This window comes from Eumetopias jubatus, unplaced genomic scaffold (assembly GCF_037043125.1).
Source record: "Eumetopias jubatus isolate StellerSeaLion01/CBP00866 unplaced genomic scaffold, mEumJub1_p1.0 scaffold_4, whole genome shotgun sequence".
Taxonomy (NCBI): Eukaryota; Metazoa; Chordata; class Mammalia; order Carnivora; family Otariidae; genus Eumetopias; species Eumetopias jubatus.
The window spans coordinates 171,953,756-171,968,907 of NW_028274810.1; the positions used below are offsets into that span (position 1 = coordinate 171,953,756).

Below are 15,152 nucleotides of genomic sequence, written 5' to 3' on the forward strand. Positions count from 1 at the left end.
GCTTCAACATGAAGGGGAGATACTTAACCCATACCATATTTTCCTGGGCTATTCATAATCTAACCTCGCACTGTTTCTAACTTGATTTAAGCTTTGTTTTTTCCTTTGGTAATAACTATATTTGCCGTACATAGCCTTCTTGGAAAGTTGATATGTAGTAGCAAGTAATGATATTATTGGTTCCAGTTTTATTTCAAAGATGGTAATATTTTTGTGATTCCCATTTACATGAAATTAAATACTTGTTAGAGTTTCTTAGGTTCTTGAAATACTCGACCCTTAAAAACCATAAAATTTTTAAGGTAGAAATCAGGAACAGTTAAGTAAACTTAATTATCTGTGGTGTGAATGTAACTGATACAGCATTTGGAAAAAATAAAAGAATTAGCTCCTAGAGCATGTAAGTGTGTTCTGTATTTGAAAAATTGCATGGGATACAATGTTGGTCTGTTGGCCTTAAGAGGCCTGTCAATGGGAGAAAAATTCTATGTTGTGAAATCTGATAATTATAATGCTAGACACTGATCAGAATATGGCATAGTATATTGATCAGAAAAAAAATGAAAATTTAAGCTGAAAGGGAGTTTTTTTGCTTTTCATTATTAAAATACTTAGAATAAATGGGTAAACTATTAAGAGATGATAAATGTTCTAAAAGCCTCTTTCAAAAAAGAAAAGAACTTTAAATGGTTATTGAAAAAATAAGCTTGAAATAGTCTTATAACTTGTTCATGCAACCAAAACTTTTAATTTTGTTTAGGGTTTTTGAGTAGCATACGTAGGGAAAAAGTACATTATATACTAAACTATTAAATATCATATACTATGGAACTCATATACTAAATATGGCATATAATCTGGGAAGTTTATGATGATTTCTAGAAGGTGAAATATGCTTGTGTAAGAAAAGAACAGGGAATAAATCTTTATATATTGTGTCCAAAGGAAGAGTAGGTTGATTTTAAATATGTGTGAATGATTGCTTTTCCATATAAAAAGTTTGTGAAATTATGTGGTACTTGAGATCATAAGTGGAACTACCCATTACTAGTGGCAAAGCTTATTCATGTACCGTACTTTATGTGGTAGAGTTTTCTGTTCCTCTCCATTTAAAAGTGTGTGAAATTTTGTGGTACCAGGAAATATCTTTGGAACAGCCTTTTATTACCATATGCTAAATATGTCCATATACTGTGCCTTCTTTTTTACATTTTAGGTCTCATGAGTTACGATCCAAGATTCTTTCATTGCAGTTACTTCTATCCATTCTGCAGAATGCAGGACCTGTTTTCAGGACAAATGAGATGTTTATTAATGCTATTAAGCAGTATCTGTGTGTTGCACTCTCAAAAAATGGAGTTTCATCTGTTCCAGAGGTTTTTGAGCTTTCTCTTTCCATATTTCTCACTTTGTTGTCAAATTTCAAGACGCATCTGAAGATGCAAATTGAGGTATGTTCTGCATTGTTGGGTATTTCATTTGTTTCATGTTTTAAATCAGATATTAATCCCCTAGAAAATTTTTCAGAATGTGAAATAATATTTGTGAATTGTCATATACAGCTGACCCTTAAACAATACTGCTTTGAACTGAGTAGGCCCACTTACATGTGGATTTTTTTTCAGTAAGTGTAGATACAGTACTGTAAGTGTATTTTCTTTTTTTTTCTTTAGTTTACTTGATTGTAAGAATACAGCATATAATACATATAATGTACAAAATAGTTAGTTGAATGTTTATGTTGTCAGTAGGCTTGTAGCCTATTAGTAGTTAAGCGTTTGGAGACCCAAAGTTATATGTGGATTTTCAGCTGCGCTGGGATCAGTAGCCCTAACCCGCGCATTGTTCAGGGGTCAACTGTGCTACTTTTTTTTCATTTACTCATTCAACTAGCATGTGCTTATGAAGTACTAAGCACTGGGTAAACATTAAGAAAACAAAATCAAATTAAGACAGGGAATTTATACTGGTTGAATTGATGATTCTAGATGTCCTGAGGTAATTCAGTCCTCACAGTAATTTTGCCGTTGTTTATATGGTATGTAATAGTGAATTTGGTTATCTTAAAAGAAAACTCTATATATATATATACGGTTTTAAGCCATTTAAGTTTTGGGCACTTTAAAGAGGCTATTAAGAAGGATTATATTTTTAGTGTTATATTTTAGGAGTTTGAAATTTTAATTTTTGCTTTGTATTATTTTTCTAATGTGCAAATGATAAATTGTCATTTCCTAGAGATTTGAGGTGGGTGGAACAATCATATACTTTATTACTAATGTTCTACAGTATCTATTAAAATTCACATGGAATATTATGGGAATAAGACAGAATAAGGCCCTAGTTTTTAAATTGGGGCCAAATTCTGAACAGGAAACAATTTCTGGTACATATATATTGTCAAATTTTAGTTTGTCTTATGTCTGTCAAAATAATGGAAGGCATTTAACTAGGAACAGTTGCTATTTTTTGATAACTTTTTTCCCATTATTTTCAGGAAGTACAGTTAAAAGAGATTTAAAAAAACTTTTGGAACTTTTGCTTCCTTACTAAGCCAAAAGTCTTCCATGTGATGATGAAGCATTTAAATTGCTATTAGATAATTTTAGAAGACTACATTCATTTACTTAGAGATTTCTGAACACTGAGACTCAACTTCTTTAAGTACTGTTTAGTAGACTGTGAAATATAAATTCTTAGGGAACCAGGTATCACAAAAATCACTAAAGTTGGGATTACTATTTTTGTAGATTAAATTTAATGTACAAAACTTTTGGAAACACAAATTTAAAGGAAATGCTGGTAAGAAATTTCCTTTGTCTCAGATGGTAGATTCTCATTACAAAATTGTTGTAATATTGTTCTGTATGCTTAAAGAGATCAGGTTTATTTCGCTCTCCATTGTCCCTTATGGAGAGATTGAGGATCAAACAAGACAAGTGTAGATCACTTTTGAAAATACTACACATATTCAAATGCAAGATAAGCTGTGTTCTAATTGGAGAAAGCAAAGCCGACATATAAAAACCTAAATTTGCAAAGTAGTGTTGAGATTGTTATTACATGAATGTTCATTTTATGAGAATATTCACTTCAGAGTTTCGATAATATGATTTTCCATAGACATTAACTTACATGTCTATTATCAGAAAATAGTTAATGCACAACTTTTCAAGAAAATATGTGCGAAGTGTCTATGATACTACTGTTACTCTGCACACATTACATTTTAGGTGCTCTATCTTTAAAATTTTTGTGTTTTTTTAGAGCCCCTGTCGATGGGCATGATGTCTTAAATTACAATTGTAGGCTATTGCTTGCCTAGTATAATTTGATAACTCAGAGTAGCTAAAGTTTTTATTTTCCTCTTTCTTCAAATCTAGGGGTTGTATTTAGTCCACAATTTGGAGAGTTCTAAACTTTCTTTTTTATTTGTTTGTTTAGTATAATTGATGTTAACAGTATTAGTGTCAGGTGTACAACATAGGGATTCAACATTTCTGTACATTACAGGATGATCACTGCAATAAATCTAGTTACCATCTGTTATCTTACGAAGTTAATACAAGATTATTAACTATATTCCCCATACTGTGTATTACATCCCCACAACTTATAACTGGCAGTTTATACCTCTTAATCCTTTGCACCCATTTCGAACCTCCACATCCTCACCCCTCTGTCAGCCACCAGCTGGTTCTATCTATGAGTCGGAGCTTTGTTTCTTTTGTTTTTGTTTTTTGGACTCCAAATTTAAATGAAATCATGGCAGTATTTGTCTTTCTCTTCCTTATTTCACTTAGCATAATTCTTGTAAGGTTCATCCATGTTATTGCAATGACAAGATTTAAATTCTTTTCTATGGCTGAGTAGTGTTGCATTGTACATATATATCATTTCTTCTTTATCCATTCATGGACTCTGCGTTTCTTTCCATTATCTTGTCTATAGTAAATAATGCTGCAATAAACATAGGTATCATGTATCTTTTCATATTAGTGTTTTCATTTCATTGTATAGATACCCATTAGTGGAATTGCTGGATTATATAGTAGCTCTATTTTTAATTTTTTGAGGAACCTCCATACTGTTTTCCATAGTGGCTGTACCGGTTTACATCCCCACCAATAGTGTACAAGAGTTCCCCTTTCTCTACATCCTCGTCAAACTCTGTTATTTCTTATCTTTTTGATAATAGCCATCCTCACAAGTGTAAGGTGATACCTCATTATGGCTTTGATTTGCATTTCCTTGATGATTAGAGATGTTGAGCATCTTTTCGTGTACCTGTTGGCCATCTGTATTTGTCTCCTTTGGAAAAATGTCTTTTCATAACCTCTGCCTGTTTTTTTAATTGATTTTTTTTTTGTTTTTTTGCTATTGAGTTGTGTAAGTTCTTTATATATTTTAGATATTAATCCCTTGTTAAATATATGATTTGCAGATGTCTTCTATTTAGTAGGTTGCCTTTTCATTTCATTAATGGTTTCCTTTGCTGTGCAGAAGCTGTTTAGTTTGATGTGGTCCCATTTGTTTACTTATGCTTTTGTTTCCCTTGCCTTTGGAATCAGATCCAAAAAGACATCACTAAGGCTTATGTTAGCAAGCTTACTACCTATTTTTTCTTCTAGGAGTTTTATGGTTAAAGGTCTTACATCCAAGTCTTTAATCCATTTTGAGTTAATTTTTGTACATGGTGTAAGATAGTGGTTTAGTTTCATCATTTCACATGTAGCTGTCCAGTTTGCCCAGGACCAGTGATTGAAGAGACTGATTACTGATGTAATCTCCTTACTAGTAATTGGTCTATTCAGATTTTCTGTCTCTTCCTGATTCATTCTTGTAACATTGTATGTTTCTAGGAATTCATCCATTTCTTCTAGGTTGTCCCATTTGTTGGTATATAATTGTTCATAGTAGTCTTTTGTGATCTTTTGTATATCTGTGGAATCAGCTGTAACCTCCTCTTTCATTTCTGACTTTGAGTGAGTCAGCCTGAAGGTTTGTCAGTGTGTGTATCTTTCCAGAGAATCATCTCTTTGTTTATTCATCTTTTCTATAGTCTTTTTAGTCTCTCTTTCATTTATTTACACTCTGATCTTATTTGCTTCCTATGTTTAGGTTTCTTGTATTCTTTTTTTTAATTCCTTTAGGTGTAAAGTTAAGTTACTCATTTGAGGTTTCTCTTGTTTGTTTTTGAAGTTGGCTTGTATTGCAATGATTCCTCTCTTAGGACCACTTGCTGCATCCTATAGATTTTGGTATGTTGTATTTGTTTTTGTTCATCTCAAGGTAGTTTTTGACTTCTCCTATGACTCAGTTGTTCAGTAGTGTGTTGTTTAATCTCCACATGTAGTTTTTCAGTTTTTCTTCTTGTAATTTCTAATTTTAAACCATTGTGTAGTATTTGATATGATTTCAGTTTTCTTGAATTTATTGAGACTTGTTTTGTGGTCTAAAATGTAATCTGTCCTGAAGAGTGTTTCATGTGCATTTAAGAAGGGCGTATATTCTGTTTTTGGGTTCTGTATACCGTTAATGCTTGAATGGTACAGGGTTAGGGACATTTAACTACTGCCTAGTCAAAAATCCATGTTAACCATCTGACTCCCCCCAAAATTTAACTACTAATAGCCTACTGTTGACTGAAAGCCTTTACTGATAACAGTCGATTAACATATATTTTGTATATTGTATGCGTGATATACTGTGTTACAATAAAGTAAGCTAGAGAAAAAACATTAAGAAAATCATGAGAAAATATTTTTACAGTACGTACTGTATTTATCAAAAGAAATCCACATAGGATGGAGCTTGAGAGTATTTTTTTAAAGTGTGTTTTTAAGATTTATTTATTTGAGATAGAGAGGGAGAGAACATGAGTGGTGGGGAGGGGCAAAGGGAGAGGGAGAAGGGGACTCCCTGCTGAGCAAGGAGCTTTACGTGGGGCTTGATCGGGGCTTGATCGCAGGACCCTGAGATCATGACCTGAGCCAAAGGCAAGTGCTTAACCAACTAAGCCACCCACGTGCCCCCGAGCTTGAGAGGTAAAATAAGTCAGAGAAAGACAAATACCGTATGATTTCACTCATATGTGGAATTTAAGAAATAAAACAGATGAACATATGGGAAAGAAAAGAGAGGCAAACCAGGAACAAACTATAGAGAACAAACTTAGGGTTACTGGAGGGGAGGTGGGCAGGGGGATGGGTTAAATGGGTGATGGGTTAAGGAGGTCACTAGTAGTGATGAACACTGGGTGTTGTAGGTAAGAGATGGATCACTAAGTTCTACACCTGAAACTAATATTACACTGTATGTTAGCTAACTGGAGGTTAAATAAAACTTGAAGGAAAAAAAAAGTCCGCATATAAGTGGGCCTGCATAGTTCAAACCCATGTTTTTCAAGGGTTGCCTGTACATCTGTTAAATCCATCTTGTATAATGTGTTATTTAAGACCAGTGTTTCCTTAATGATATTCTGTCTGGATGATCTATCCATTGATGTAAGTGGAGGATTGAAATTTCATACTCTACTGCTGTCAGTTTCTCCCTTTGGGTCTGTTAATATTTGCCTTATATATTTCAGTGCTTCTATGTATGGTGCATATATAACTATTCTAAATTTTTGCTGGATTGACCCCTTTATTGTTATTTACTGCCCCACTTTGTCTTTTATTACTGTCTTTGTTTTAGTCTTTTTTTGTCTGATATTAGTGTAGCTGTACCACCTTACTTTTCCTTTCCCTTTGTGTGGAATATCTTTCCCATTCTTTCACTTTCAAGTCTGTGTGTGTCCTTACTTCTGAAAGGAGTCTCATGTAGGAAGTATATAGATGTATCTTGTTTTTTCATTCATCCAGCCACTATATATCTTTTGTTTGGGGCATTTAGTTCATCTACATTTGAAGTAACTATTGATAGGTAAATACTTAACTGCCATTTTGTTAATTTTTTTCTGACTGTTCTCTTCCTTTTTCTTTTTCTCTACCTTTGTGGTTTGATGACTTTTTTTAGTATTATGGTTAGATTCCTTTCTCGTTTTGTATATTTACTATAAGTGTTTGGTTTGTGGCTATGATGAGGATCACATATATCCTCCTATGTATAGATCAGTTTATTTTAAGTTGATCACAACTTAAATTTGAAAACACTCCTACTAAACTGCATTTTTAATCCCTCCCCCATTTTATGTTTTTGATACTGCTTTTTACATTTTTTATGTAACCCTTAACTAATCATTGTTTTACTTAATTTTACTTTTTTAATTTTATTAGTAGCTTTATAAGTGATTAATTTACTACCTGTACTATAATGTGCCTTTTCTAGTGAGATTTTTACTTTTGTATGTTTTCTTGTTTATTAGTGCCATTTCTTTTCAGCTGAAAGAAGTCTTGTTAATATTACTTATAAAGACAGTTTAATTATAATGAACTCCTTTGGTTTTGCTTGTCTGGAAAACTCTCTCCTTGAAATTTGAATGATAATCTTGCTGGTTAGAGTATTATTGGTTGGAAGTTCTTTCCTTTCAGCACTTTGAGTATCTCCTGTCGCTGCGTTCTGGCCACACAGTTTGTGCTCAGATATCTGTTCATAGCCATATGGGTTTTTCCTTGTATACAACTAGTTGTTTTTCTCTTGCTGTTTTTAAGATTTTCTCTGTATCTTTAACTTTTGACATTTTAATTACAATGTGTCTTGGTGTGGACCTCTCTGAATTCATCTCATTTGTAACTCTTTGGACTTCCTGGACCTGGATGTCTGTTTCCTTCCCCCAGGGAAGTTTCTAGCCTTAATTGTTCAGATAAGTCTTCTGCCCCTTTCTCTTGCTCTTCTCCTTTAGGGACTACTATAATGAGAATGTTCTTCCACTTGATGTTCCTTGAGTGATCTTCATTTTTTAAAAATTCTTTTTGTTGCTCTATTTGGGGGGTTCTACTGCCCTGATTTGTAGATCGCTGGTCCTTACCTATTTGATTCAGTCTGCTGTTGAACCCCACAAGTGTGTTTTTCAGTTCAGTTGTTGTGTTCCTCAGCTCTTTGACTTCTTTGCTATTTCATTTTCCTTCTTGAAGTTCTCATCCATTCCTGTACCACATTCTGTGAGCATCTTTATGAGCATTACTTTGAATTCTTTATCATGTAGATCACCTATCTCTATATCATTAAGGTCTTTTTCTGAGGTTTTTGTCTTTTTTTTTTTTTGAAATCTATTTCTTGGTTTCCTCATTTTGCTTGACTCTGTTTCCATGTATTGGGTGAAACATCTGCCTCTCTCTCTTGAGGGAATGACCTTGTGCAGGTGATGATCCTTCTCATTCAACCTTGCCCTAGCTCTTGGTTGTCCCTGGAACCTTTGTGATTATCTAAACCACCTTATTTATTCTTGATATGCACCTATTGTTGAGGATGTGCCATGTCCTGTCAGTGATCCATGGGGAGGAATCTCATTTAGCACCTAGTTTCAGGTTGTTTGGAAGCCACTCCCTCAGGCAGCAACTTTTAAATATGCAAATATATACAGTCCTGTTCTCCAGACTGGAGATCTGGAGATGTCCCCTGTGTGACAGTGGCAAAATTCCTGACTCCAGAGAAGTGTATAAGCTCCTTTCTGGGAAGGCTTGTCAAACTGTAGTAAGGCCGGGGGAGGCGCAAAACACGGTTTCTCCCTGCTTTCACTCCCGGGGAGCACCTTTTTCACCTCTAGATGTGAGGGAGACCTGAAGCCTGTTCCTCAGGCTGAAGCTTCCAGGCTAAATAAACAGACCTTTTTTACAAGAAGACATGTTGTGTTTCAGTCCGCTGTCTGTGCAATGCCCTATGGATGGTGGCATGCCAAGAACAGTCTTTCTCATTGTTACAGTCCCATGTTGCTCTGAATGCCAGCTCTCTTGGCCACCAGGGCCAGGCAGTCAAGTGATATCTCCTCTGTGGATTGCACATGCTCACTGGCTGTAGCAAGACAGCTGGAGAGTGTAGGGGAAGGGGCACCCTTGCTGGCTTAAGACTTCAAAAAGGCAGTGCCTATGTGTTTCAGCAGTGCTATGGCAGAGTGCCTCATCTGTGTGTCCACTGGCTTTAGGCTGGGTACAGGAGAATGCCGCAGGCACTTGTGCTCACCAGCCTCAGCCTGGGGGCAGGGAAGCACTGCAGCCACTCACGCTCTCTGGTCTCAGCAAGTGTCATGTCCACTACCCCTTGCTTGTCCCAGCAAGGCAGCAAACTTTCTTGATTCATGGTACCTTTAGAGTGTCTAATCTTTTCACAGCGTACTTGTGCTAAAAGAAGTACCTAACAGTTCCATTTATTAAGTAATGAGGTTCAAACAGCTTAACAAATATTTATTTTAACAACGTAATCTCCATTTGAAGAAAAATAATAGATAAATTTTTAAAAATGATATTTTTATTTCATTTTTAAGTAGTCACAGTTACTTAACTACCGAAATGTATGTGCCTTTTGGACACTGCCCAACTCCTCAGACCTTGGAATCCACTTGGACACTGCCACCCTTATTTCCTATTCTTCATTGACTTTCTTGCGGTCTCTGCCCTTTAGCATACCAATCACTAAAACTCAGGTTTGCGAAAATGATGTCAGTGAAAGGAATGTAGTGTGATCTAATGTTGAAACTGAGCAGTCTTGTGAGGTGTTCAACAGATATATTTCTTCGGAATTTTCCCTCAGAAATTGTCATGGCATCCCTCTAAGTTGGCTGCAGCGGTGCCTTGGGGCAATGTTTAGGAACTGTGATCATAAATATTTATTGAACAGCTGCTGTATGCCAGGCAGTGGGGACACAGTGCTTAGTAAGAAAGACCTGGACCCTACCTTCTTAAAAAGTTATGCTCTTGTAGGAAATGCTGCTGACATTAAGGAAGTAATAGAAATGTGTTGGATTTTGTGAAAGAAAAGCACATTTCAAGGGTACCTCACCCAATTAGGAGGGAGAAAGACATTAGTCACCTCATATTATCAGTATGCATTTATGGAGCACAAAGCTCCCTAAATGTTAATGTGTGACTTTTAGTTTTCTTTTTTCAGTCATCCCTTCTTAAATCAGTCATTTTTCCAAAATAAATTTCAATCTAAAAATTCTTTCCTAGCTCTTAAATTGTAATTTATTTAATTAGGTTGAGTAACTCCTTTTTATTTGACATCATTTAGTGTAAAGAATAGTAAGAAACAGTTTGTTGTTTTCAGATAGAGATTTCCACTTATGTGAGTAATTATAAAAATATAGTGTAAGAGATGATTTTTATTGTGTGGATTAGAGCATTAGGTACATTTAAATCTAGGAAAATTAGGCACCTATTAATAATGGCTGAAAAACCTAACTGATGAATAAATTTATAATCTTTGAGAGATTAAAAAAATGAAGCATGAGTTACATTGCTTTTGTAAATATGTTCACAAAATTCTTACCCAGAGGACTTTGCAGATTTCCTTTGTAGTGGCTGTGTGATGGCAAACAAAACAATGTGAAGTTCAGTACTCCTACTATAAGGGCTAGTTTAAGTCACACACCCAAGTTAGCTTAGTCCTGACATTTCAGAGATGGAACTCAAAAGAAGTTGAACTCCAGAGGAGCCTGGGTCCTAATCTCTGCTCCACAGCTTTGGGATATTTAAAACATCACATATACAAATAATATTTTAAACAGAATTTTTTCCCTAATCACAGGTGTTCTTTAAAGAAATTTTCCTATACATTTTGGAAACTTCTACCAGCTCATTTGACCACAAATGGATGGTTATTCAAACATTGACAAGGATCTGTGCAGGTATTTGAAATTATCCTTATTATCTTTTCTTATTAAGAGATATTTGAGGGATGCCTGGGTAGCTCAATTGGTTACGCATCTGCCTTTGGTTCAGGTCATGATCTCGGTTCCTGGGATTGAGTCCTGCATCAGGCTCCTTGCTCAGTGGGGAGCCTGCTTCTTCCTCTGCCTGGCACTCCCCCTGCTTGTTCTCTCTCTCTCTCTCTCTCTGTCTGACAAATAAATAAATAAAATCTCTCTTAAAAAGAGAGATTTAAAAGCCCAAAATATACTAATATTCTTAATGCCTTTTGTTAAAAGTAATATATGATATTGTTACAGATGCTCAGAGTGTAGTGGATATTTATGTAAACTATGACTGTGATTTAAATGCAGCGAATATATTTGAAAGACTAGTAAATGATCTATCAAAAATTGCTCAAGGACGGGGTAGTCAAGAACTTGGTATGAGTAATGTTCAGGTAAGAACTTTAAAAGCATTTTCAAATTTAAACTTGGTCAAGGAAGAGCTATGTGTTTCCTTAAAAGATCTTTTTGTTTTTATTCTTTTTATGAATTATTTGTAGGAATTGAGCCTGAGGAAAAAAGGTTTAGAATGTTTAGTGTCAATTTTGAAGTGTATGGTTGAATGGAGTAAGGATCAGTATGTGAATCCCAACTCTCAGACAACTCTTGGTAAGGTGACATTTTATAATCCTTTGTCGTTTCAAGTAAATGGTATTTTGAAGAGGATAGTTCCAGTTGCCATTAGGCCAGTTTTGTGACCTCTTTATTCCTTTAGCTGATAAGGGAAGCATTCTGTATGAGTTAAATACTAGCTTTAAAATTGTAAATTTGTAGTACTATAAATTTATAATAGATGTGTTTCCTAAAGAACTCAAAAGGTGTCAAGTTATTTCTCACTTCAGTAAGGGGAGTGAGATGCTGATACTAGCCAGCATTTTCCCTGCTCAAAGCAAAGAAAGCCTGGATATATTTAATAAATATTTCATCTGTTTAGAATCCACTCAAGGGATGCCTGGTGGCTCAGTCGTTAAGCGTCTGCCCTTGGCTCAGGTCATGATCCCAGGGTCCTGGGATCGAGCCCCGCATCTGGCTTCCTGCTCAGCGGGAAACCTTCTTCTGCCACTCCCGCTGCTTGTGTTCCCTCTCTTGTTGTGTATCTCTGTCAAATAAATAAATAAAATCTTTAAAAAATAATATAAATAAAAATAAAATTATAAATTTCCAACTTAGTTATCCAAACCTTTTTCTTTCTAAATCTTCCTAGAAATATTTAAATAATATGTTAAAGTGAAGCATATTTATGCAGCTTTGTGAAAAGATAATTATAGGAGAAATTTATACAAGCCAAGTTGTTTTAAGAAGTTTGTTCACCTTTGTTTGACATTTACCCTTACTAGGAGAAAAACGCATAGCTACAGCTAGTATTCCATCAGTCAAGAGTCTTTTGAGGGAAAATTATTTCTCATGAGGCATGAACTGAGAGCAGAAACCCAGTGGGTACTTAGCACTGCAACTGCAGAAAGAACTTTTAATGGTGCACACATTCTAATTCTGGTGTGTTTTAATATCATAGTATATTGTCTGTGATGGCACTCAGTATTTTGCTTGTGTTGCATAGTTATCTAAGAAACATTGAAATTTCTTGCCTTACTTGATGTTTTTTTTTAACCATTTACATATTTTTATTTGAAAGATTAATTTACTGTATCAGTCTTTCTTCTCACAGGTCAGGAAAAACCCTTAGAGCAAGAGACGAGTGAAATCAAACACCCTGAGACAATAAACAGATATGGAAGTTTAAATTCCTTGGAGTCAACTTCATCATCAGGAATAGGCAGCTACAGTACACAGATGTCTGGCACTGATAATCCAGAACAATTTGAAGTCCTAAAGCAACAAAAAGAAATAATAGAACAAGGAATAGATTTGTGAGTGTCCAATTTTAAGAAGAAATGTTACTGAATATCCTTTTGCTAGTACTGTATCACCCTTGCCCTGGGTTTCTCTGCATCTTCAGAATATTTGTTCCTTTCTCATTACCACCTTTCATTGAGTAAAACCGGGCACAGGTCTCCTGTATCCAAGACTTCTAGTGGCTCATTATTCAGCTCTCCTTGTTTATTGCAATCTAGCCCAAGAGACCCCTATAATACACATTAAATTAATTTTGCAGCATATCTTACATGCTGTTGATGAATATCATCTCAGTAGTTTTGCATTGTTCATTTAGTAGCTCAGTTATAAAATCCCGCATTATATTTCCTAAGCAGATGACAAGTCAAAAAATTTACAATGTAAAACTTCTAATAGCTAGCTTCTCATTGCTCCTTTTATAGGTTTTATATTTTCTCCAGTTGGGTTACAAATGTGCTACTCTTGTTACTGATCCATTGTTATCGATTTCAGTTTTATATGTTGATAAGGTAATAACCTCCTTTTCCAACCTGGCTGCTCTACCAGACCCAGATCTTGTAAAGTCAGTTTTCCCACTAAGCTGTATGGCATTGGCCTGCTCCTGGACTATTTCGTATCCAAATAGTACCATGCTGCTTTCATTCCTCTAATTGCCCATCTTTTTCAAAGAGAAACTGGAAGGAAGAATGAAGTTGCTGACATTTCTCCATGGATCTAGCTACTGTAAACTGTTAAAAATTCCCTTGTATCTTTACCTGGTTTGCTACTTCTCCTGTAAAGCATTTCTTCCTGACTTTTAAACAGTACCTTTTGGTGAATGTTCAGGTTCCCGAAAAAAAGACAAAATGTATGCATGTATACTGTCATAAAATTATAAAATCTCACAAAATTGCCTCAGGAAATAGCCATTAATAGTTCATTCATTCCAGTTTTTCAGTCGATATTTATCAAAGTCCCATCTGTTCCTGACATTATGCAAGGTCCTAGGGAAACTTGATGAATGAAACAGCCATGGCTTCTAAGGGACTCGGTTTAGTATGTGTAATCAGATATTCATATTGAAATTCTCAGCAAGTGTTACTCAGCAAACATATATTTGGTGTTTGGGACTGTGTGCTAAGAACCATGAAAGCATTGGTTCTTGTTTGTGTTTAAGATTACAGCCTAAATATGGGGCAAAAGTGTTTTTCTAAAATAATACCATGTATTGTCCATAATAGTATACAAAGTGCTGCCAAGATATGATAACTCTCTTTGAAGTACTTGGGAGTGAGTTGGAGTCGTCACAGGACTGCAAAGTGGAGGGCTCCTTAGTCTCTAGTCGGCCTTTCAGCCCCTGGACTTGAGCTCTGCTTCATACTTTCATGTGAATGCTTTCATGTTGCTATGCTCTCATTACACTCTTTCATGACTGTGGCACCATTCTGTCTTGTTCCTCCTACCATTCTGATTATCCATCTCAGTCTTCCTGTGGGCTATTTATCTCCTGCATACAGCTTAGCATTTCCAGAGTTCTGTCCCTCAGCCCTTTTTTTACTTTGTAATTTCCCCTAGAGGATCATGTTCTTTTTCATGACTTCAGCTACTATGTATGTGCTAGCATGTCACCACTCCCCAGTGTTACTTTTAACATAAATACCTCTGCTAAAGTCTAGACTCCTGTCCATAATTGCCCGTTGGACATCTCTGTTGGATATTGCTTAGGTTCTCACACTCAGTGTGTCCATAACCAAATTTACCAGTCTCCATTCTCTTCATAATCAACTCCCTAATACTCTAACCAAAAACAAAAGACAAATAGAAAACTACTGTTTCTGTATTTCTTATTTAGGCTAGTAACCCCAGCATGCTACCACATTTAAAAGCTAGAGTCCTGGGAGTTACTTATATTTTCCCCTTGGATCTAGTCTGTCACTAAATCCTGTTGATTGTACTTGCTAAATATCTATGCTATTTATCTCCTCTCTCCATCTCCCGCAGCTGTTTTCGCAAGTCAAACCAACACCGTTTCTTGCCTTGACTCATGTAATCTTTTAATTGGCCTACCTTTTTTTGGTCTTATTTATTCTGTAGTCTTTTCTCACACTTAGCTAGAGTGATCTCTCTTGAATGAAAGTCAGCTTCTGTTTCTGCCCCCCTTTTGTTTTTAAAGAATAAAGTCACAGCTTCTTGTAATAGGATATAATAACCTTCATGATATAGGTCTGCTGGACTCTAAGCTTCATCACCTGCCTTCTTTGGCTCACTTCATCCTTCCAACAATGCAGAGCTGTTTGTTACAGTGTCATGCTGTTTTATGCTGCCATGTGTTAGTATGACCCCTTCCTCTCTGAGATGTTTTTTTTTTTTTGAAATACGTAGTCCTCCTTGAAAGCTCAGTTTCACAGGCACCTGCCCCAGGAAGTATGTCACAAGCATCTGTGTTTGTTAACTTCCTCGTCTGTGCTGT

General features: G+C 35.6%; 1 protein-coding gene across 5 annotated transcripts in view; it reads left to right on the forward strand.

Moving 5' to 3' along the window:
• Positions 1-15,152, forward strand: part of ARFGEF1 (ARF guanine nucleotide exchange factor 1) — a 148,008-nt gene that overhangs the window by 79,640 nt on the left and 53,216 nt on the right. For 3 of the 5 annotated variants that reach the window (XM_028113260.2, XM_088022806.1, XM_028113276.2), the window contains exons 10-14: positions 1,217-1,451; positions 10,684-10,783; positions 11,105-11,244; positions 11,350-11,458; positions 12,501-12,717. In XM_028113260.2, the coding sequence (XP_027969061.1) occupies positions 1,217-1,451; positions 10,684-10,783; positions 11,105-11,244; positions 11,350-11,458; positions 12,501-12,717 (801 nt within the window). The remainder of the gene's footprint in view (positions 1-1,216; positions 1,452-10,683; positions 10,784-11,104; positions 11,245-11,349; positions 11,459-12,500; positions 12,718-15,152) is intronic. The other 2 variants (XM_028113269.2, XM_028113283.2) reach the window with 1 other exon arrangement.